Source organism: Astyanax mexicanus, chromosome 1 (assembly GCF_023375975.1).
Source record: "Astyanax mexicanus isolate ESR-SI-001 chromosome 1, AstMex3_surface, whole genome shotgun sequence".
Lineage (NCBI taxonomy): Eukaryota > Metazoa > Chordata > Actinopteri > Characiformes > Acestrorhamphidae > Astyanax > Astyanax mexicanus.
In genome coordinates this window covers 11,471,541-11,494,137 of record NC_064408.1, presented here as the reverse complement: position 1 = coordinate 11,494,137, position 22,597 = coordinate 11,471,541, and the positions used below count along the sequence as shown (strand labels likewise).

Below are 22,597 nucleotides of genomic sequence, written 5' to 3'. Positions count from 1 at the left end.
CTGTATCTGTATTTACTGGAGTATTATTTTTACTTCACTACTGAAGTACTTAAGTACTAAAATACTGTATCTGTATTTACTGGAGTATTATTTTTTACTTCACTACTGAAGTACTTAAGTACTAAAATACTGTATCTGTATTTACTGGAGTATTATTTTTACTTCACTACTGAAGTACTTAAGTACTAAAATACTGTATCTGTATCTACTGGAGTATTTTTTTACTTCACTACTGAAGTACTTAAGTACTAAAATACTGTATCTGTATCTACTGGAGTATTATTTTTACTACACTACTGTACTTAAGTACTAAAATACTGTATCTGTATCTACTGGAGTATTATTTTTACTTCACTACTGAAGTACTTAAGTACTAAAATACTGTATCTGTATCTACTGGAGTATTATTTTTTACTTCACTACTGAAGTACTTAAGTACTAAAATACTGTATCTGTATCTACTGGAGTATTATTTTTACTACACTACTGTACTTAAGTACTAAAATACTGTATCTGTATCTACTGGAGTATTATTCTAACTCCACTAATGTACTTAAGTAGTAAAATAATGTATCTGTATTTAATAGACTATTATTTTCACTTCACTACTGTACTTAAGTACTAAAATACTGCATCTACGGGAATGTTATTTTTATTTCTACTTCCACTTTTACTTTCTACTTCTACTTGTACTCTGATGTAGTGTTTATGTGCTGCATCGTTATTAGTTACTATTATAAAACTGTTAGGAATGATTCTAAACCCACATTATCAGTAAACTCAGAGCGGTAGTTGTTCTGCACTGTTTCACTGGGTTTGATGAAGCTCCTCATCATTGACTGAATCAAGAGATCAAGCTGATCTTATAAGAAGATCTCGCTGCTCCCGTTCTGCCTTTACTTTACTCTGCTGCTAACTTTAGTCTGCTTTCTGTTATAAATAGTAATAATTTCACTTTCAGTACTTCACTACTACATTTAACTATAAACAATTTTGACATATTGGCTCATTCATGTTAATGCACTCTCCTTGCTAAGTGAAAACACAACAGACAATATTTAGGTCAGCAACAATTATTATTAAGCTCATGTCCACATATTGTACAGTATGTCGATATCCTTATTATTATGACAGGTCTAGTTCTGCAGGATTAAACAATTTAGGAATGTTGGTCCAGTGGACAAAGCCACTTTCACTATGATTTCAGGATCGCTAGTTCACCTGGAAGGTTCAACTTTGTATTTACATTAAAATATGGATTAAATCTAATAACTAAAATTCACTCCATTCTAAAAATCTCACACATATACACACCTGCTCCTGTGAAGAACAAGAACCTTATTAAAAACACTGTTTACAACCCATAACGATAGCTTCAGCTCCATGCACGTATAAACATATATACACAGACTCCACATAGCCTGCCTCCTGGCACTGGCTGCTACACTATGCGGAGTCTATGTATATATGTTATTATATGTCTATATGTCTATTATGTCTATGTTATTATCAGTACAGTGATGGCGGCGCTCGGAGCTAAAGCTAGCATTATGGGATGTAAACGGAGGTTTTTAATGATCTTCTTCTGCACTTTTTAAGTTTTTAATGCCTCGTTTTAAATGTGAGGGCTCTCCGGATTCTAGCAAGGAGGTGTGGAGCTACTTTGAGCTGGATAACGGTGGGAAAAACGATTTATCCTGGCAAATTATGCCCTGTGTCACCCAGTTTGAAGGGTTTCTGGATCTCAGAACGCTGTGGGAGAGCAGAGGTGTGCTATTCATCAAAGGTAAGAACTTTTTTATCATGTTTTACTACAAAAAAGTCCATTTTACACCAGAGTTCTCCTTTAAGGTTGGACGATATGGCCCAAATTTATATTGTAATAATAGGCACAGTGGACAAAGGCACTGTCACTATGATTTAAGGATTACTGGTTCAGAACCTGGGAGGTGTCTGTTAACTGATGTATCAGAGCTGGGCTGCTTTGCTTTCTTCTGAGAGCTTTAGCTACCCAGTGCAGTGATGCTGCATGTGGGGTCTGAATTCTTATGTATCGGAGGAGGCATGTGCTAGGCCTCTCCCTCCAAATGTTGGGGCATTACTAGTGATAGTCGGGAGTTCGCATTAATGGGGATTGGTTAATTTGCTATCCAAATTGGGCAGAAAATAAGAAAGTGGAATTATTTTATATTGAAATATCAGTGCAATTTTCATTCAGTATGTCAAATGTTTTCAGACTTTTCAACAGCGGTGTATTTCTCAATCCCTGAAACACTGAAAACTGCCAAACTGTGTTCTCTCTCTTCCTGATGAGAAAGCTGATGGTGGGGGAGAAATAAAGTTGAGAAAATGCAGATGGCTCTGTATTATCACTTCTCCTCACGGCTGTAAAGAGGACGAGGCCTGGATGAGACGTAGCTCTTGGCCGGCTCAGCTCACGGCAGAGTGTTGCTCAATAACTGAACGGGGATTTGGTCCAGCGCAGGCTTCGTTCGGGGAGTATCACTGGGAACCTCAGTGGTTTTTATCAGTGTTTGTGATTCTGCAGAAGTGACCTGTGCTGTTGGACGCTGCTGCCTTATCTTAATGGACTTCGCTGGGGACTGAACTCTGGTAACCTTGTACAGAGGGCAGGAGAGAGAGTCAGATTTTCCAAGAAATTAAAACAAAGGCCAAACTTTATTTGGACAGGTGCCTGTCAATCATTTTTTCAGGCTGAGATTATGGATCATAAAGGGTGTGTATTATTTTATTACTTTATACATGTCTGGGTATATACCAGTTTACTCCAGCATGTGTCTAAAGCAGTGTTTTGCTGCTTGGTCCTACTGTATATTGTGCTCTGTCTGTCCCAATAAATAAAAGAGCTACTAAACCTTAAATCATATATTTTTTTTATTAATAGAAGAAATTTGTTTCTTTAAAGAAATTAAACATAACAGTGCTGCTTACATTTTTATGAAACTTTTCCAAACCTTGCTTATTCTACTGTGATAATTACCACTTCTGCAGTGCCCTCTTCAAAGTATGCAGACACATCACAATATGCAGATCAGTCAATCAATAATACCGCACATAAGCGTCCGTTACATTAGCATTGTAGCTCCAGCACAAAACTACAGAACCACTATATAAAACTGCAGAGTTTTAGTGGGATATTTGGAAATCTGACTTTGCAAACCATCATTTCTAAGGCTACGCTCTTTTAAAATCCTTCTGTCTGCTTCTGATGAATTATGCAGTTGCTGGAACAACAAACACATCTTTCTAATTCATTTAGTTTCTTTCCCTCCCTCTGTTTTCTCCTTTTCTCTTCCTCTTGACATGATTTAGGGGAATTGTCTGCTGGCGCAGTGTTCGGGTGTGGCTTTTTGGATGATCGCTAGACTACGCAGCATGTGGAATTATGCAAATCACATTTGGGAGAGAAGGCTGTGACTGTGTGTGTATGTGGGACTGAATAATGTTAAATAATCACACAACTTCAAAAAAGAAACATCCCATCCATCTTAACCCACCATCATACCTTTTTTTTATCTTTGATTATTCACACCGCCTTGCCATGAACACACTGGCCGGTGATTAACCTCATTCACAAGATAACACCTTATGACTTATACGGGTGTAGACGTTTCCAAGCTGCTCCCCGGAGGGAACACTTCATGATCAATTTGTATACTTCTATCCCATGACTTTTGTCATGTCAGTAAAGCAACAATGGCCAAATGTATGCTTGGGGAATGAAAGGTGAAGCATTCAACCATATGAACTCCACCATAAATGTGTGAGCTGTTAAGCATGGTGTTGGTAGCATGTATAAAGTTGATGGAATAATTAATATCTCAGAACTCTAATTAAGGTAAATTATGTAATTAAGTGAAGGTACCTGACAGCTCTGTAGATGGCGATGTGATTGGTATGTCCACTGACTCCTCCCTCATCAAACGTCAGCACCTGTACAGACATTTTTAAACATTAGACAAAAGGGAACATAGACAGATGAACTACTTTCCAAACGATTTTGATGGATTTAAAAATGACAGGTTAGCACATCTCTGGAACATTAGTATTTGTTATAAATATGATTCATACACTGCATGCTTTTTTTCTTTTAATGAGTGTTGCAGTTGGTCAGGTTTAGGTTCAGCAACAGTATGTGCTGAAAGAATGAGGTCAGCTGACTACCTGAATATACTGAATATAGACCAGGTTATTCCATCAATGATGTTTTCTTCCCTGATGAACACGAGCATATCCCAAGATTACAATGTCAGGATTCATGGGGCTGGAACTGTGAAAGAGTGATTCAGGGAGCATGAGATCATCATTTTCACACAAGGATTGTTCACCACAGAGTCCAGACCTTTGGGATGTGCTGGAGAAGACTTTGTGCAGTGTTCCAAATGTCCCATCATCAATACAAAAAAGATCTTGGGGAAAAACTAAGGGAAATCTGTAGAGAAATAAATGTTGTGATATTGCAAAAGCTTGTGAAAAAGATGCCACAGTGAATGTACGCTGTATTAGAGTGACATTTTTTATGAGGCAGGCAGTGTATTTTTATTGTTGGTTTGACATGACAAGGTCACATTTTAGGAAAGGTAAATCTATGTATTCATTATTATAAATTTTGTCAGGTATTTTTCCAATGGTCCCCAAAGTGCCACTCGGTGCAGAAGAGAAAGTAGTGATTGTGATTAGACAGGCTAAACAAGGTCTATACAAAAAAAGATGTGCCTTTCATTATGTTCTGTGTTTTATTAACTTTGCTATGATTGACAGCATACAGCAAGAAGCACAAATATATATACTAGTGCATCTCAAAAAATGTGAATATCAATGAAGAGTTACTTTATTCTGAGAAATTCAGTTCAAAATGTAAAACTCAGCAGGTGACATGTCTCTCCAAACCATCACTGATCATCAGTAAATTTTACATTTCATTTGTAAATCAAGGAACCAGAATCTGGAGGAAGAGTGGAGAGACACACAGTCCAAACTGCTTGAGGTCTAGAGTGAAGTTTCTACAATCAGTGATGGTTTGGAGAGACATGTCATCTGCTGGTGTTGATCCACTGTGTTTTATTATCAAGTCTAAAGTCAGTGCAGCGTTTTCCCGGAAAATCTTACAGCACTGACAACTTTTATGGAGATGTGGATTTCATTTTCCAGCAGGATTTTGCACACTGCATACACTGCCAAAAGAACCAATTGGTCTTTTATAGTATTCTATTTTTCTGAAGCACTGATTTTTGGGTTTTCATTGGCTAGAAGCTATAATTATAAACAATGAAAGAAATAAAAACTTAAAATGTATGTAATACATGAGTTTCACATTTCGAACTGATTTACTGAATAACTAAAGCAACTTTTCAATGATAATCAACCTTTTTTAGATGCACTAGTAGGTGTAAGTGTGTGGCAAAATAATGGCACTGTAAAAAACATGACTTTTCTAGACTAGAAGCAGAGAGCCCAACACACAAAAACAGACAAACATCATTAAGTACAAGAGCAAACTGAATGACACTTGGCCCACAGGAACTGATATTTAAGAGCTTTATTCTGTCTGTGGTTAGGAGTCTGTGTGATCGACAGCGTGCGGCGTGGTGGGTTTTTGGGGTGGGTGCTTTTTTTTCGTCCTATACACCAGCCAGTCGGGGGAAACCCCATCCATGCTAGGCGGTAAGATACTGTTGGGCCTTCCAGCTGTGCTTCTGGGACAGAGTGGTTTCTCCTGCCTGCTGTACTGAGAGAGAAAGCAGACAGAACACCGTAATTTGGTGGAAATGTTCTGAGCTGCCAAAGAAAACAGGGTGAGTGAAGTGGCTTCTGCATAGTGGAGGAACATGAATTGGGGTTTGAATGTCAGAAATCCATACACACACACACACACACACACATATATATAGCTCTGGGAAACAATAAGAAAGCACTTAAAATGATGAGTTTCTTTGATTTTACCAAATTTAAAAACTCTGGAATATAATCAAGAGGAAGATGGATGATCACAAGCCATTAAACCAAGCTGAACTGCTTGATTTTTTGCACCAGGAGTAAAGGCATAATGTTATCCAAAAGCAGTGTGTAAGACTGGTGGAGGAGAACATGCCAAGATGCATGAAAACTGTGATTAAAAACCAGGGTTATTCCACCAAATATTGATTTCTGAACTTTATATATTGATATTTCATAACCTTATGAATATGAACTTGTGTTCTTTGTATCATTTGAGGTCTGAAAGATTTCTCATTTTCCGCAATATATATATATATATATATATATATATATATATATATATATATATATATATATATATATATATATATATATATATATATATATAAATGCTTTAAATGACAATATCTTTATTTGGAAATTGGGAGAAATGTTGTTCGTAGTTTATAGAATAAAGAAAACAAAGTTAATTTTACTCAAACATAACCTATAAATAACAAAATCAGAGAAACTGAAGTGGTCTTTTAATTTTTTTCCAGAGCTGTATATATACACTGTACACACATTCATAAATATAGTGAAGTGGAACTAGGCAATAGAGAGTACAAGAAAAGGACAAATGGCTAAAACTGTGTGTGTACATGGCCAGGCCTGTTTTTAGTTTAAACGTGGGCCAATACACTTTCAGCAGTTCTCTATTATTACATAAAAACTAAATACACTACATATGGACAAAAGAACTGGGACGCTTGCCTATTCAACACTTCTTCTGAAATCTGGGCAATTAAAAAATACTGTTTCCTGCTTTTGTTAAAGTAACTGCATTTACAAACCAAGGAAGGAGATAAACAGACAGACAGAAAGACAGATATTCCCTCAGGGGAATTAAAACTAATCACCAGTTCGACTACTGATGATTCACAGGGGGCTTTACACCCCACTAAAGTCAACTGGCACTTGTTTTCAAGGCGTTTTGCCTGTGCTGGATCTCTCAGCTTGTAGCATGTAGGCATGTCTATGACATTATTGAAGGCAAATAAAGCAAAAGATAGATAGATAGATAGATAGATAGATAGATAGATAGATAGATAGATAGATAGATAGATAGATAGATAGATAGATAGATAGATAGATAGATAGATAGATAGATAGATAGATAGATAGATAGACAGATAGGCAGACAGACAGACAGACAGCAGTGCAGTAGATGTTGCTAATGGCCATTAAATAATTAAATCATTAACAGAGCAAAGTGCAAAGTTCAATGACATTGATTTTGAAAGTGAGTGATGTGACATAGAAATATAATATAAATATGCATCTGTAACAAATATAGTTCTAAAGAAAAATGTAAATATGTGAATACCCAATCATGAGTAAAGATTACTTGAATGTAAGTGAGGTTGGGATATGTTAGTGTAAATAATTAAGTGGTTGAATAATGAGGGCAGAATTGAAGTAGCCAATCTTATATAAAGTCCCTGGGAAACACATTTTTGTAGATTTTCTTGTATAACACTAAACATAAGTATTATTGTGATTGTGATTCAGTGAAGGTTATATAGAAAACCCGAACCTGAAATATCATAAAGCACCCCTCAAAAAATCACCAAAATGCACTCTTCATTCCCTCTGATAACGAAAAAACTAATGAACAAACGTTTGTTTAAATTACCATGGCAACGCACACAGCCTTGAGACGAAAAACAATAACTCTGTCTTTTGAATATTTCCATAGCTTGCTAAGGTGGTTGCTATGCAACAGTTCACCAGTTAAACGGTTCAAGTTGTTCAGACTCGAAGAAAGGCCGGAGCTATGTTAACCTTGTGATTGGTCAGGGTTCCGCTGACATCAGCCTGACCCAGTTTTAGTCCCGCCCATTTTACACCCAGAGGAGAGAGACAGTGGTAAAATACAGCAGATATATATGCATAACAAAAATTTAGTATATTCATATAAGGGACGGGGGCAGAAAAGCTAATTAATCCAATTAGAGAAAAAACTCAGATGTAGGATTTAGAGTTTTAGGTTAAGATTAAGGTTTTTTAATTTTCCATCAACTTCATTTTACTCTCGTTCTGGAATTCCAAATAATGACGATATTAGCTTCACCATGAATTGAAAGTAAATGCTCTGTGTGTGACAGAAAAATCCAAAATCTGGGGAGCAGGCAAAGGCTCAGTAATCTTTTATTATTATTATTTTTTTTTATTGTTTTTAGTTTTTGTTTATTTTTATTTTACTCTTTTATATGATTTGTTTTATTTATTCGTCTGTAGTTGAATTTTATTAGTTTTTTTTGCATATAATTACATGATTCCTACTCCTAAATCATTTTTTTGACCTTATTTGTTTTATATCTTTTTTTATTTAATATCTTATATGTCTTATTAAATGCTGTTTTTCGACATTATTAATTATTTATTCTTTTTTTTTTGTCAATCCCTTCCCTATGTAATTGCTCGGCTACATTGTAAATGAGGGCCACCCTCAATGTACTCAGAGTTTAAATAAAGATTGATTGATTGAATAGCGATCAATAGAAAGGGCAAGGCGAATGTATAGTCAAAAAACAGAGCAGATCGATAACAGAAGGCTAAACAAGAAATGCGTTGTATGAGAGATCAATTCCCTGCAACAGACAAACAAAGGAATGAGGGGTATATATACACAGGTGTGAGCAATCAGTAGCTCGGTGAGCGGGAATGCTGTAATGTCACGTGATCAATGGAGTGTGAAAGTTTAGGTGAGAGTGCATGCTGGGAACTGGAGTCTGGAGCAGGTGGACATGTACCAGTTTTTACATTTTTAAGCTGTGTGTTAATCTAGCTGAATATGTTATTTATTAGAAGGAATGTCCAAAAACATCATTTGGATCAGTAATATTTGTATTAAATATCATCTAACTGGTCGAGCCTGGTCTTAGACGGTTATGTAAAGTTATGGTGTGATGTCAGTGTTTCTCAGCAGACTGCTGCAGCTTCCCTGAAATCAAATAAGCAGCAGGAGAGAATAATGGCCAGCCACGCCCACGCTGAACATTTTGGAGGGGGGGGGGGGGGGGGGTTGGTTTGCCACGGTTACGGATACGGTTTATGCAATCATAGTCATTAAAATCTTCTTCGGAGAGGGAGAACGTGGCCCGGCAGGATGGGAGGGACAGGGGTCGGCGACGGCGAGCTCGCGTGTTTACACATGCCAAGGGAAACATCAAAACGGAGCTGTTTCACAACAGCACTCGCGCTCTTCCCCGGCCTGTTCGGTTGTTGGTGTTTGTTTGAGGAATTCTTTTCCGTGCTTGGGCTTTATCTGAGCTTTAATGGCCTGTAGGGGGGAAAATAGAGAGAGAGAAAAAGCAGGGGAGAGAGTGAAGGAGAGAGAGAGAAAGAAAGAGAGAGGCTTTGTCGTAAAACTTAGTCTGCTCTCTATATATACACAGTATTTTATGTATTAAGATGCTTATCCCCGAAAAGTAGGCTGTATGAATTCTTAGATACGTTAGAAACGCTGTCTGAGGGTGCTTTTAAGTTTAAGGCCTGAACCACAGTCAAAACCAAAGGAACAAACTTTGGTCCTACCAAAAGAGCTGGTCTTTGGGGGGCGCCGACTGGTCCAGCGCTGCCACTATGAGGTTGTAGGCTCGAACCCCCGCAGACACAGACAACCTTAGTCAATACCTACATAAGTACCTACACAGACAAACTTAGCAAGTGCCTACATAAGTACCTACATAGTACCTACACATACTTAGTACCTGCATAATATAAGACAATAATAATGAGCACCTACAAACATGCTTACATAGGTACCATACACAGACAAATGTAGTAAGTACCTACATAGTACCTACACACACATAGTGCCTACATAGTACCTACACAGACAAACTTAGTATCTACATAGTACCTACACACATTTAGTCAGTGCCTATGTGGGTACCTACATAAGTAACTACAGAAACTTAGTAAGTACCTACATAGTACCTACACAAACTTAGTGCTTACATGGGTACCTACATATTACCTACACAGACAAATTTAGTCAGTGCCTACATGGTACCTACACAGACAAACTTAGCACCTACATAGTACCTACACACATTTGGTCAGTGCCTATGTGGGTACTTACATAAGTACCTACACAAACTTAGTGCCTACATGTGTACTTACATGGGTATCTACACAGACAAACTTAGCGCCTACATAGTACCTACACACATTTAGTCAGTGCCTACATGGGTACTTACATAAGTACATACACAAACTTAGTAAGTACCTACAAAGTACATACACAGACAAACTCAGTGCCTACATGGGTACCTACACAAACTTAGTAAGTACCTACATAGTAGTTACACAAATTTAGTGCCTACATAAGTACCTGCATAGTACCTACACAGACAAACTCAGTGCCTACATGGGTACCTATACAAACTTAGTAAGTACCTACATAGTAGTTACACAAATTTTGTGCCTACATGGGTACTTACATAGGTACCTACACAGACAAACATAGGCTGTGCCTACATGGGTACTTACATAAGTACCAACACAAACTTAGTAAGTACCTAAAATATAAGTTATTACAAACTTAGTGTCTACATAAGTACCTACATAGTACCTACACAGACGAACTCAGTGCCTACATGGGTACTTACATAGGTACCTACACAGACAAACGTAGTCAGTGCATTCATGGGTACTTACATAAGTACCTACACAAACTTAGTAAGTACCTACATATGTACCTACACAGTACCTATTCATACAAACTTAGTCAGTGCCTACATAAGCACCTACACAGTACCTATACATACAAATTTAGTCAGTGCCTACATGGTCAGCTCAGTGGGTTTTGAGACAGACCCAGAGAGTCACTGGTAAAAGGAAGGAGGAGGTGTAAAGGGGGGAAATAAAAAGCTTGTTCAGATCTCTATTTGAAATTCCATTTGGGAAATTTCCTGGAACCCCCTGGCAGGGCCTGATAAAATCTCTGGCCTCGGCTCGGCTGGCCAGCGGTGGCTCTGGGGAGGTGCGTTTTGTCCGCCATAACCAGAGCCAAGAGCATTGTGGGATATTAATGCAGGAGTAATTAGGGGTAAATACAGACGCTGGACGACATGCTGTACTCTGTGGATTAAACCAGACCGGGCTGCAGGAGAACACGGCCGAGAACACGCCCCTCTGAAAGCCAGACCCAGCCAGCGCTCAGCGAGAGGGAGGTGGAGCTGTTGCGTTGAGAATGGGAGTCTGTACTTTTTAATGAGTGTGGAAACAGATGACCTACTTTTCAGATGTAAATATTGAATCATGGACACGACAACGGGCCTGGCGGTTTTGAAGGTTATCTCCAGCTTCATGGAATGGAATTCTTCTTAATCAGAGTTATCTGGGACAGAGTACGAGTGGACTGGAGTGGCCCAAAGGGTTCTGTAATCGCTCCACTTTCACTCCAGACTGGGTTTTCACTATCACTCTCACTCCCTCACCTGGTAGACAGCAAAACTAAAGCACTATTGGTCCATTTTTGTATTATTTAATTTGATAAAGGGTCTGGACAAAACACTTCAGATGTACAATACCAGTCTTCTGATTCAATGCGTTTTCTTTTTTTATGATTTTTTACATTGTAAATTTAATATTAAAGACTATATTAAAGCTATACAGGAACACATGCTGAACTATTCTGTAAAAAAAATAAGAATATGTTTTTAGATTCTTCTAAGCAGCACATTTATCTTTGAGGACAGATCTTCACACTCTTGGTGAGATTTTAATCTCAGTGTCTTCATGAGGGAGAGTCACCTGGAATAGTTTTCTCAGCATCTTGAAGGAAGGAGTTCCTGGAGGTGCTGAATAATAGCTACTGCTTTTCTTTCTTGCTTTGAAGCTCCAGCTCATCCCAATTAAATCACCTCAAATCACCATCTCAGTTCATCAGGTTTAGATCAGGGGATTAAAGTGGAGGACAAACACTTTTTAATGATGTTCACTATGGAATTCCCTGTGTCGCTTAATGGTTTTCAATTCCTTAATATCAATATAAGTTTATGTAAAAACTAAATTAAATAAAGAAATGAAGAAAACACTAAATGAAAAGGTGTGTCCAAACATTTGGCTGGTATTGTAACCAAAATGTGGTTTGATCAAAATATTACAATAAAAAGGCAACTTCTAGTAAACTTTCTGTATTGCAGGGCTGTGTATATATTGCATTATTCTAAGCAAAGTGATATATTGCTATAAAATGTGAATAAATCAAAACTGTTACAGTATAAATCATATTTATGAAATCTAAATAAAAGAAAAGTTTATTTTTTATCCTGTCAGAATAATGGGATCTGAAGGGATCTTGAGTACAACACTTTTGTATAGTAGTAGTTAGTGTTAATTAGTGTTGTGCAACATGGCCTTTAATCAATATCACAATAAATTAAACATTTTAAAATTATTATGTGAACTTTTGTTTTCATTATCTGGTGTCAACCGGTAACTGTTGATTAGTTCTACACATCAACTTTTAGCATTATTTTTCTTTAACCTGAAAGTCGAACAAGTACAGATCAGGGCTTTGGGTCATTGTCTTGCTGGGTGGCCCACAGATGCATGACTTACAGATGAACTTATTCATAAGCTTATTCCTGGACTAAACAGAACAAACATTCATACTCGAGATTTTCCATTGAAAATTTAGCCCAGGACTAAGCTTAATCCTTGTCTGGGAAACCAACCCTTAATGTTCTTTGTGATTATTTAGGTTCACAGAACGAGTTTTACACTCAAACTACAAGTTTGAGTTTTTGAAGGTTCTCACCATGTTAATGGAATGAGTTTTGATGTGTTTGTGGATCAGCATGGAGGTCAGCGCTGTACTCCACTCTGCCTTTGGGTCATCTGGAAGCTCTCTGAAAAGGGAAAGGGAGAAAAATAACTTCAGTCTAGTATGTTACTGCTATATAGTCCATGCAACAACATACCAGCTTATAATTTAGCAAACTGATATATATATTCGTGGTTTGTAGGGTCCTGTTCTATCGACAGTACTTCTCAACAGGGTCTAGACAAGCAAGCTGTGCTTATGCATTTGCACATACTGTATTTTACAGACTGTAAGGAGCACTGTATTATAAGGCGAACTAACAATGATAATCTATTTTCTGGACTATTTTCATACATAAGGTGCACCGGATTATAATACGCATTTTAAAAGACAATAGTAAGGAACAAGGGTGTCACAAAGTATTCTACACAGATTTCTCTCCTGAAACCTGTTTATTTGGGTGAGTAAGGCGCTTCCATTTATTTTCAGTAAGCATAGAAGCATTAGTGCTAGTAAACGTCGCCCGACAGCGTTACATTGATGAACCCTGAGTGGTCCGGTAACCCAGGCACTACCAGTTAGCGGTTTGTTCCCCTGTAGCTTGTTTTATCACAGTGAACACAAATATACTTCCTTCTAAAGGGCGAAAGAGCTAGCGCTGTGGTTAGCGGCTAATGCTAATACGGCTCCAGCCTCAGTGCTGGAGAAACTTCACTAAAACTCCTGTATAACGCTGCACTTCAACAGAGTGACTTTACTGCTCCTTAATACCTGACTGGTAAAATTCATACATAAGGAGCACCTGATTATTGGGAAAATAAAAGGATTAAGTGCACCTTATAGTGCAAAAATTACGGTATATATGTCAGCAATGGGTGCAAGTTCAAAGTAGATAAACGCAATAATTAGAGGGTATTCTATATAGTATTGATATACATTTTCTTATTGTATCGAAAAGATCCTTTTTTCGCGTATTGAAAATATCAGAGTCAAAAAAATAATTACAGTAAAAAAAATCTTGTTTAATTGTTTGGGCAACATATCCTAATAATATCGTATTGTGAGATGCCCTGTGAATCCCAAACCAATCCAAGACTAGGCATAAACAATGTCTACATACGAGAAACTGCATCATAATGTCTCACTAATACATTGCTAATGAAATGTAATGTATTGCTAATAGGGCTGCACGATATTGGAAACATTTTACATTGCAAATGTTTTATTTTTTTTCGATTATGTATATAGCAATATTAAACAATGCAGGGCCCATGATGTCACCAGCCCTGCCCTCACACTGATTACAACAGTAATCAGCCCTTTAATCAGGCATTTAAATGGCTTTTTCAAGGGTAAATAAGAGGGTTTTTCTGGAATTAAAAGTGTGAATTCAGCTGTAACTGGAAATATCTGCGCTGCAAAACTGTGCTGGACTGAGGAGCACAGCTTTCAACACGTGTGTTTACAAGCACGTGCCCAGCCATGTGGATAGAGCCCATGTTGTTACATCGTGTTTACTCCTGCCCCTCCCTCTTACGCTCCCCCTCCCCCCCATTGCGCTTCTCAGGCAGCAGCAGCCTGTCACTCACACAGACACAGAGACAGCGCTGTGTATCTACTTCTTGTGTCAAGAATCAAAACATTGCAACATGACGTGTTTGATTTAATTACCTTAAGTGACATCACACGTCCTGTGACGTGACTATTGCACATGCGCACACTGTGATGACGATGCTTAAACGATATATCGAGCAGCCCTAATTCCTTATGAACAAATGAGGATATTTTATTGCTTGTGCAAAGTCGGGACAAAATGAATTACAGCAAACACACACACACACACACACACACACACACTCAGTGTATAACACAGCAGGCCCTTGTTTCAGAGAAAATGTACATGCGTGTACACACACACACACACACACACACACACACACAGTGCAAGTCAGTGTGTTCCAGCTGCAGCTGTACCACCCGCTCTTCCTCCACACTTTTCCAGAGTGTGAAGGTGGTACTGACGGAGAGCCGAGCAGGGAAAAGTGCAAGAGTGTGTACGTGTGTGTGTGTGTGTGTGCACAGCTTGGCCCAGTGTGGGTGTTCAGTGATTTAGTGCCGCTGTCCCACTCAGCCCAGCTGGAGCGCAGCCTACAGCCCCTCTCTCTGAAGTCTGGGGTCTAAGGTCACCTGGGCCTTTTGCTCCCATTCATTTAGAAGTGCAGCCCAGGGAAAAGCAGGCCATCACACATCTATCTCTCCCTTGCTCTCTCACTTTCTCTCTCTCTTTCTCTCTCTCCCTCTCCCTCGCTCACACACAGCTCTCCCTTTTATCTGGGACACCCCACTCAGCCAGCAATGTAACGGAGGTCAGTGAACCTCTGTCTCAGTGTCCAATCTTTCACACCGCCCCTCCTCCCTCCATCTTGCTCATTCTCTCTTTTCTCATCTTTCACTTTGACCCTTTTATTTCCCCTTCTCCTTTTCCCTGTCCCTCTCTCTCTTCTATCCACTTCTCTATATCTCCCTTATCCTCTGCTCTCCCTGTTTTGCTCCATCTCTATTTCTTGATTTCTCCTTCTTCTTTTCCTCTCCTCACTACAGTGTAGAGGTGCACAATATATTGATTAATCATAGTCATCGCGATGTGCGCATGCGCAATAGTCACATTGCAGGACATGTGATGTCACTTAAGGCAATTAAATCAAACACGTCATGTTGCAATGTTTCGATTCCTGACACAAGTAGTAGATACACAGCGCTGTCTCTGTGTCTGTGTGAGTGACAGGCTGCTACTGCCTGAGAAGCATGAGGGGGGAGCAGGAGAAAACACAAGGCAACCGCATGGCCTCCATACACATGGTTGGGCACATGCTTGTAAACACACGTGTTGAAAGCTGTGCAGCACAGTTTTGCATTGCAGATATTTCCAGTTACAGCTGAATTCAGACTTATAATCCCGGGAAAAACGCTTTTATATACCTTTTAAAAAGCCATTTAAATGCCTGATTAAAGGGTTCATTATTGTTGTTTTGCTGTTTTCCTCGGGCTTTGAGTGCTCTGACTCAGCTCTTGATTGGTCTGGACGCAAGACAGCACGCAGGTGGGGGCGGGGTTGGTGACGTCATGGACCCTGCATTGTTTAATATCGCGAAATATTGTTGAAAAAAGAACATTTGCAATATCAATTTTTTTCCAATATCGTGCAGCCCTACTATACTGTATGTCTCACCATCTCTCTCTCATCATCTCTTCCTTTTTCCTTCTCTCTCTATCCCCTAATCTTTCTCTTATCCCTCTTTCCTCCTTTCCATAACAGTCTCTCTTACTCAGGGTGGTACAGTGTCTTGATGGTTAGCATGCTCTCCCATCAGCGCTGGGGTCTTGGGTTCAAGTCCCTATCTGGGTGGAGTTTCTATTTTTCCCACATGTCTTTTTCCCCCTCTTCTCTTGTCTATTGTTCTCTTCCTCTCTGTTCTTTCCTTATACTCCTCTTTCTATCTTTTTTCTCTCTCATCAATTTCTCTATATCTCTTTTGTCCTTTGCTTCCCTTCTCCTTGTTTTCTCTGTTCTTTTATTTCTCCATCTTTATCTCTTTTGACCTCTCCTTCTCTTCTTCTCCTCACTATGCTGTATCTCTCTCTCTGTGCCTTGTCCTCTCTTCCTGTCTCCTCCTCTCTCTCTGTTCCCCCACTTTTCTGCCTCTCTCATCTTTCGCTTTGACATTTTTATTTCTCTCTTCTCTCTCTATTTCTCTCTATCTTCAATCAACTTCTCCCTTTGACCTCTGCTTCTCTTCCTCCTCTTCTTTTCATCTTCTCTCCTCTTGTTTTCTCTCTATTCTCCCTTTCTCTGTCTTATCCCACCCCCCGCCACACTTTTGGTACAGTGTTTGATGGTTAGCATGTTCTCCTATCAGCGCTGGGGTCCTGGATTCAAGTCCCTATCTGGGTGGAGTTTCTGTGTTCTCAACATGTCTTTTTTTCCTTCTTCTCTGTCTCTCCTTCTCTTCCTCTCTGTCCTTTCCTTATCCTCCTCTTTCTATTTTTCTCTCTCATCAATCTCTCTCTCTATCTTTATCCCTCTTGACCTATCCTTCTCTTCTCCTTCTCACTATACTGTATCTCACCATCTCTCTGTCTCTCATCCTCTCTTCTCTTTTGCCTTTCTCATCCTTTTACAACTGTGGCACAGTGGTTTGAACATTGGCATGTTCACCTCTCTTTTCCTTTTTCATTTATTTCATCTTCTTCTTCCCTCCCTCCCTTTCTTCTCTCTTTCTCTCCCATATCATTATCTTGCCATATCTTTTCTTTTTTCTCCTTTCTCTTTAACCCCTCCAAGCCAATTCTCGTCCTTCCCCTCCTCTCTCTTTTCTTTTAATTGTCCTTCCATTTGTGTCTCTTTGTTACTCTTTCTCTCTTTTTCGTCCTCTTTCTTTCTCTTTTTGTCCCCCTCCCAAACTGCATCAATTTTTAGTGTATTGCCTTCCCTCATATCCCTTTTGTCTCTCTTTTGCTTGTTTTTCTTGTGATTTTTTCCTCTCTCCTCCATGAATGAGGGAACTAGTCAGAGAGAAAGAAAGAAAGAAAAAGAAAGAGAAAGAATAAGCTAAAGAAATAAAGAGAGAGAGAGAGAGAGAGGGAGGGAGGAAGTGTGTGAGAAAGAAAGATAGAGAAAGAACAAGCTAAAGAAAGAGAGGGAAAGAGAGAAAAATAAAGAGAGAGAGAGAAAGAGAGAAAGAGAGAGAGAGAGAGAGAGAAAGAGAGAGCGAGAGAGAGAGCGAGAGAGAGAGAGAGAGGCACCCATGCGTGCAGAGAGTGTTTCAGACACGCCGGGGTCACTGCAGTTCAGCTGAAATCAAAGTGCTGAGGGCGTCATTACACAGAGCGAGCAGCACAGCACAGCACAGCTCAGCCCAGCGCAGCCAGTTTAACCATTTCCACCCCACAGCTTCCCCTACACCACCCCCAAGCACTCGCCATTTAACCCCTCCTGCTCCTCACTAATCTGCACTTTCATTCAGACAAAAGACAACATATAACACAACTTATATCAAGTATAACCAGCAGGTAATGTACCAACATATTAAAACAGAATACTAAGGCATCTGTGTACAAACAAATCAGTTCACTATGAAAGACAGTAAAAAGATGGTACAGCAGACCCTTTAGCTCCAGTCAGCTGACAGAGATGTGGATCTGTAACCATCACTATGTATGTCTGAGATTTGCCACAGTAGCCTTTCTGCTGGTTCCAACCAGATGGAATAATGGTGTCAAGCAAATACATTACCTTACTTAAGAAGAAATTTTGGTTATCTAAACTAAACTGCAGTTTATTATTAGTAATTTTCCAAATGATTTTTTACTTCTACTCCTTACATTTTCACACAGTTATCTGATCTTTCTATCCTCACATTAAAAAAATGTAATGCCTCATTATTCCTATTTTATTCTGGCTTCTCATCGTTCAATAAAACCCCTATCCAAATAAATCTCTCCATCCAGATAGAGTCAATCTGATTATGATTGGATGAGAAGTGTAAACATGTACCACTCTGACACCCTATAGGTTTATATGCAATCCATCAAATCATATAGAATAAAATGTACTTGTATAATGCTTTTTACAAATGTTGTTGTCGCAAAGCAGCTTAATAGAAATGTGATCGCAGGACACGGCATCAGACAAAACATTGAACATACAACACTGAACCCCCAGTGAGAAACAGACACAAGGAAAATCTCCCTCAGAGCTGCAGGATGAAGAAATGTTGGGAGGAACCATCTACATCCTACCATCTACAATTTATCTACAATACATCCACACAGGTCTAATATGTTCAGGTGTATAGCAACACCAGCAATGGAAGCAGTCACAATCCAGACCTTGACATTTAAAATCGGTTATGTATTTCATCAATAAGCACTGTGCCAATAAGTCCATGCTTATCTGCTGTAGGCAGTCTTATTCTTTTGGTAAAACACTGGCATGCCCAATGTTACAAGTTTAGAGGTGTTATCTTGTGACTGAGTGATTGAGATGTGTTTGTTATTGCTATGTTATTAGAGAGGTGAGGTTGTAGGATGTGGCACAGTTAGAGCTGTGTGGGGTGAAGGCGGAGGTCTGGAGCGCTTTTCAATGTGTCAAACCCAGCCTGCAGCTACCAAGCACAGCAAGGTCAAAGGAGTGAGAGAGAGAGAGAGAGAGAGAGAGAGAGAAAGAGAGAGAGAGAGAGAGAGAGAGAGCGAGCATGAGCTCTAATGTGCAAGTCATCATTATTTCTTCTATAGAACAGTTTCAAATATATCTATATTTACGATGTATTGCCCATCCCAATAAGACAAGCATAAAAAGAGAGTGAGAGAGACAGAAAAGAAAGCAAAAGAAAGGCAATATGAAAGAGTGAGAGACAGAAAACAGACCAAACAAAAAGACAGACTGAATGAAAGAGAAGAAAGGCAAGAAAGAGAGTGAAAGAGAGAGATAGACTGATAACAGAAAGAAGATAGCAAAAAAATAGTAACAGAGAAAAAGTAAGAGAGACAGAATGAAAAGAGTAGGGCAGAGTGAAAAAAAGAGTAAAAAAGTGAAAAAGTAAAAGTGTGATAAGAAAGTGAGACAAAATGTAAACAGTAAGACAGAGTGAAAAGAAAGAGTAAAAGAGTGGAAAGAAAGAGTAAGAGAACGACAGGATGGAAAGAGTAAGACAGAGTGAAAAGAAAGAGTATAAGAGTGAAATGAAAGAGTAAAAGAGTGGAAAGAAAGAGTAAAATAGTAAAAAGAAAGACTAAAATAGTGAAAAGAGAGTAAAATAGAGAAAAGAAAGCATAAGAGTGAAAAGAAAGAATAAGAGAGTGAAAAAAAGAATAAGAGAGAGTGAAAAGAGAGTAAGAGTGAAAAGAAAGAAGAAGAGTGAAAAGAAAATAAGAGTGTCAGAAAGAGATAGAAAAAGAACAAGAAAGGAAGATGAGGGTGAAAGATAGAGTGAGAGTGAAATAACACAAGACAGACTGATCCCCCCCTCCCCATCCTTCCATTCCTGTTCTCTTTTCACCCCGCTCTCTCGCTCACAGGGGGTCGGACAGTGGTGGCTGCTCTGGCTGGTGATGAATCTGGCTACCAATCAAGCGTCAGGGTCGCCGAGGTCAGCTGGAAGGAGCACCATTCTACAGAGGAACGCTGTTGAGGGGAAATGATAAGGTGCTCAGTAGCCAAAGGTGATGGGTTCATGTGGGGTGGACTGGGAGGTGTTAATGGGGTAGATAAAGTAGAAAGAGAGAGATGGTTCTGGACCCTTGCTTAAGCAACATTTTGATAAAAAGAAAATATATATACAGAAGTATTGGGACACCTGCTGATTCAGATTGCTGTAAATTTATATACAGCTCTGGAAAAAAAAATGAGAGCACTTAAAAATGATGACTTTCTTTGATTTTACCAAATTGAAAACCTCTAGAATATAATCAAGAGGAAGATGGAGGATCACAAGCCATCAAACCAAACTGAACTGCTTAAATTTTTGCACCAGAAGCGGCATAAATTTATTCAAAAGCAGTGTGTAAGACTGGTGAAGGAGAACATGCTAAGATGCATGTGATTAAAAACCAAAGTTATTCCATTAAATATTGATTTCTGAATTCTTGAAACTTTAGTAATATGAACTTGTTTTTTTTTTTTTTGCATTATTTGAGATCTGCATCTTTTTTGTTCTTTTTCTTTTATTGTAATATGAACTGTATAGCTAGTCAATACCTTAGTGTACTGGGTGATGAAAAAAGATATTCAATTATGATTTTAAAACATTTTGACGATACATAGTGTTTATCATGGCAAACAGAAAAATGCCCCGGCAGTGGGCAGATTCTGCTACTCAGCAATACAAATACTTTAATGAATAGCACAGTGACATTGTGTAATTAAACAGATTTTTTACCCTCTTTGTAATGAAATGGGTCTGTTGGGTCAGTTGGGTCTTAAAGCGCTGATATTTTAAAATGAAATTCTTAAAAAAAAAGATAAAATGAGACGATAAAATGTTGATATATTGCACAGCTCTGATTATATAGAACAGAAGGGAATGGAACCACAATATCCACACTTTCTACAGTCACTGATCTTGTTGGTCTGGATAAAGTAAAACACAGTACTAATTATGGGATTAGTGGGGGAGTATTAGAACTTTTTTTAGTTTTTTTTAAAAAACCTGCTTCAAATGGGGCACCATAACTGCATGTCAAAATCTTATAATAAACAGTGTATAGTGAGAAAATATTGATATATTATTACCATTTCGACTAGCTCTTACCCATTCAAATCATTACCCATTCCTCTACATTCATGTACACAGCGTTAAGCAGACACTCTTATCCAGGGTAACTTCCAGAAGTGCTTCACTGTCCGTTTAGAAAATATGCAGAGCTAGTGTTAACTCAGGCTAGAGTCCAGAGATAGCGCTGAGCTGAAAGTCCACAGATATCTGTAATGGTGGAGTTTAATGCTGTTTTTGTCGCCCTGAAGGTTCGGGTATTCAAATCGATTGTCGGATCCGATCGGCTTGTTATTTCAGGCCTTTAAAGGAGATGTTCGACTGAGCTGGAGAGCTGGCAGGCAAAAGAGACAGAGAGAGAGAGAGAGAGAGAGAGGGAGAGAAAGAGAGAGAGAAAAAGAGAGAGAAAAAGAGAGAGAAAAAGAGAGAGAGAGAGAGAAAGAGAGAAAGAGAGAGAGAGAGAAACAAAACAAAAGACACATGATCTACCTGACCTTTCTCAAGCTGGATAGAGTGTTGGCTTCGCTATGGCAACAGCACTAAATGGCCCACAGTAACCTTTCCCTCTCTCTCTCTCTCTCTCTCTCTTTTCCTTTCTCTGTCTTTCCCTCCCTCCCTTCCTCGCTCGCTCCCTCGCTCGCTCTGTTCAGGCCTTACATGTGGATGCGTAATTGCTTGCAGGCATGTGAATGTCGTGGTTGAACTTTGGCCTACTGGAGAAGAGTGTGTGTGTGTGTGAGACAGAGAGTTAGAGTGTGTATATGTGTGTGTGAGTGTGTGTGAGAGAGTGTGAGAGTGTGTGTGTGGTGGATGTGGAGGCGGGGCATCCACCAACAGCGCTTGTTTTGTCTGGTGACATGGGGCACAGGCCCTCATGTCTATGCGGCCGCCCCAATGCACGCTGGGAGAGCTAAGCTGCTGAACCGCTGTTAATTCTTTTAGAGCGCGCGCGCGCGCACACACACACACACACACACAAAAAAGGAACAGCAGCAAGTTTCAATACAAAGAGAATACAATTAGTCATGGTTAGCTGGATTTATGCTGCACTCTAGACAACTGGAAGCTCCAATTTTCCCAACTTAGAACTTCCCAGCCCCGCCCCCCCAAAGCGCTCCTGCAAGTTCAGCCTTGTTAGGTCAGGAAAAAATGGATGCTCGCAGTATTTCAGTTCTACTCTGGAGGCTGCGGGCGCATAAAAAGCTCTTTAAAACTTTTACACAGGCGCTAAAAGAGCTGATTGGTCAGAGATTCATTTATTTAAAGAAGGATGGATGCTTTGCAGGGCTGTGTGTGTGTGTGTGTGTGTGTGTGTGTGTTCACTGCGAAAAGAGCCCTAAAAATAACAGAAGAACACGACCTGATTTAATATCTCGCACAGAACGACTCCACCTTATAATTATCCACATATTCCCATATTCTCCCTACAATACAGCTTTATCACACACAGAATAGAAGTCTCAGCCCAAGTTAAAAAGCGTCTTAATTCTAGTTTCACACATTTAACCCATGTAGTGGGTCAGTTACTGATCACAGGGTTGTGGGTTCA

At 39.2% G+C, this 22,597-nt stretch overlaps 1 protein-coding gene across 1 annotated transcript in view; it reads right to left on the bottom strand.

Moving 5' to 3' along the window:
• pigl (phosphatidylinositol glycan anchor biosynthesis, class L) overlaps window positions 1-22,597 on the bottom strand; it is a 58,200-nt gene that overhangs the window by 13,565 nt on the left and 22,038 nt on the right. The window contains exons 3-4 of the mRNA XM_022665750.2: window positions 12,773-12,863; window positions 3,887-3,954 (exon numbers count right to left, since the gene is read on the bottom strand). Of these exons, the coding sequence (XP_022521471.2) occupies window positions 3,887-3,954; window positions 12,773-12,863 (159 nt within the window). The remainder of the gene's footprint in view (window positions 1-3,886; window positions 3,955-12,772; window positions 12,864-22,597) is intronic.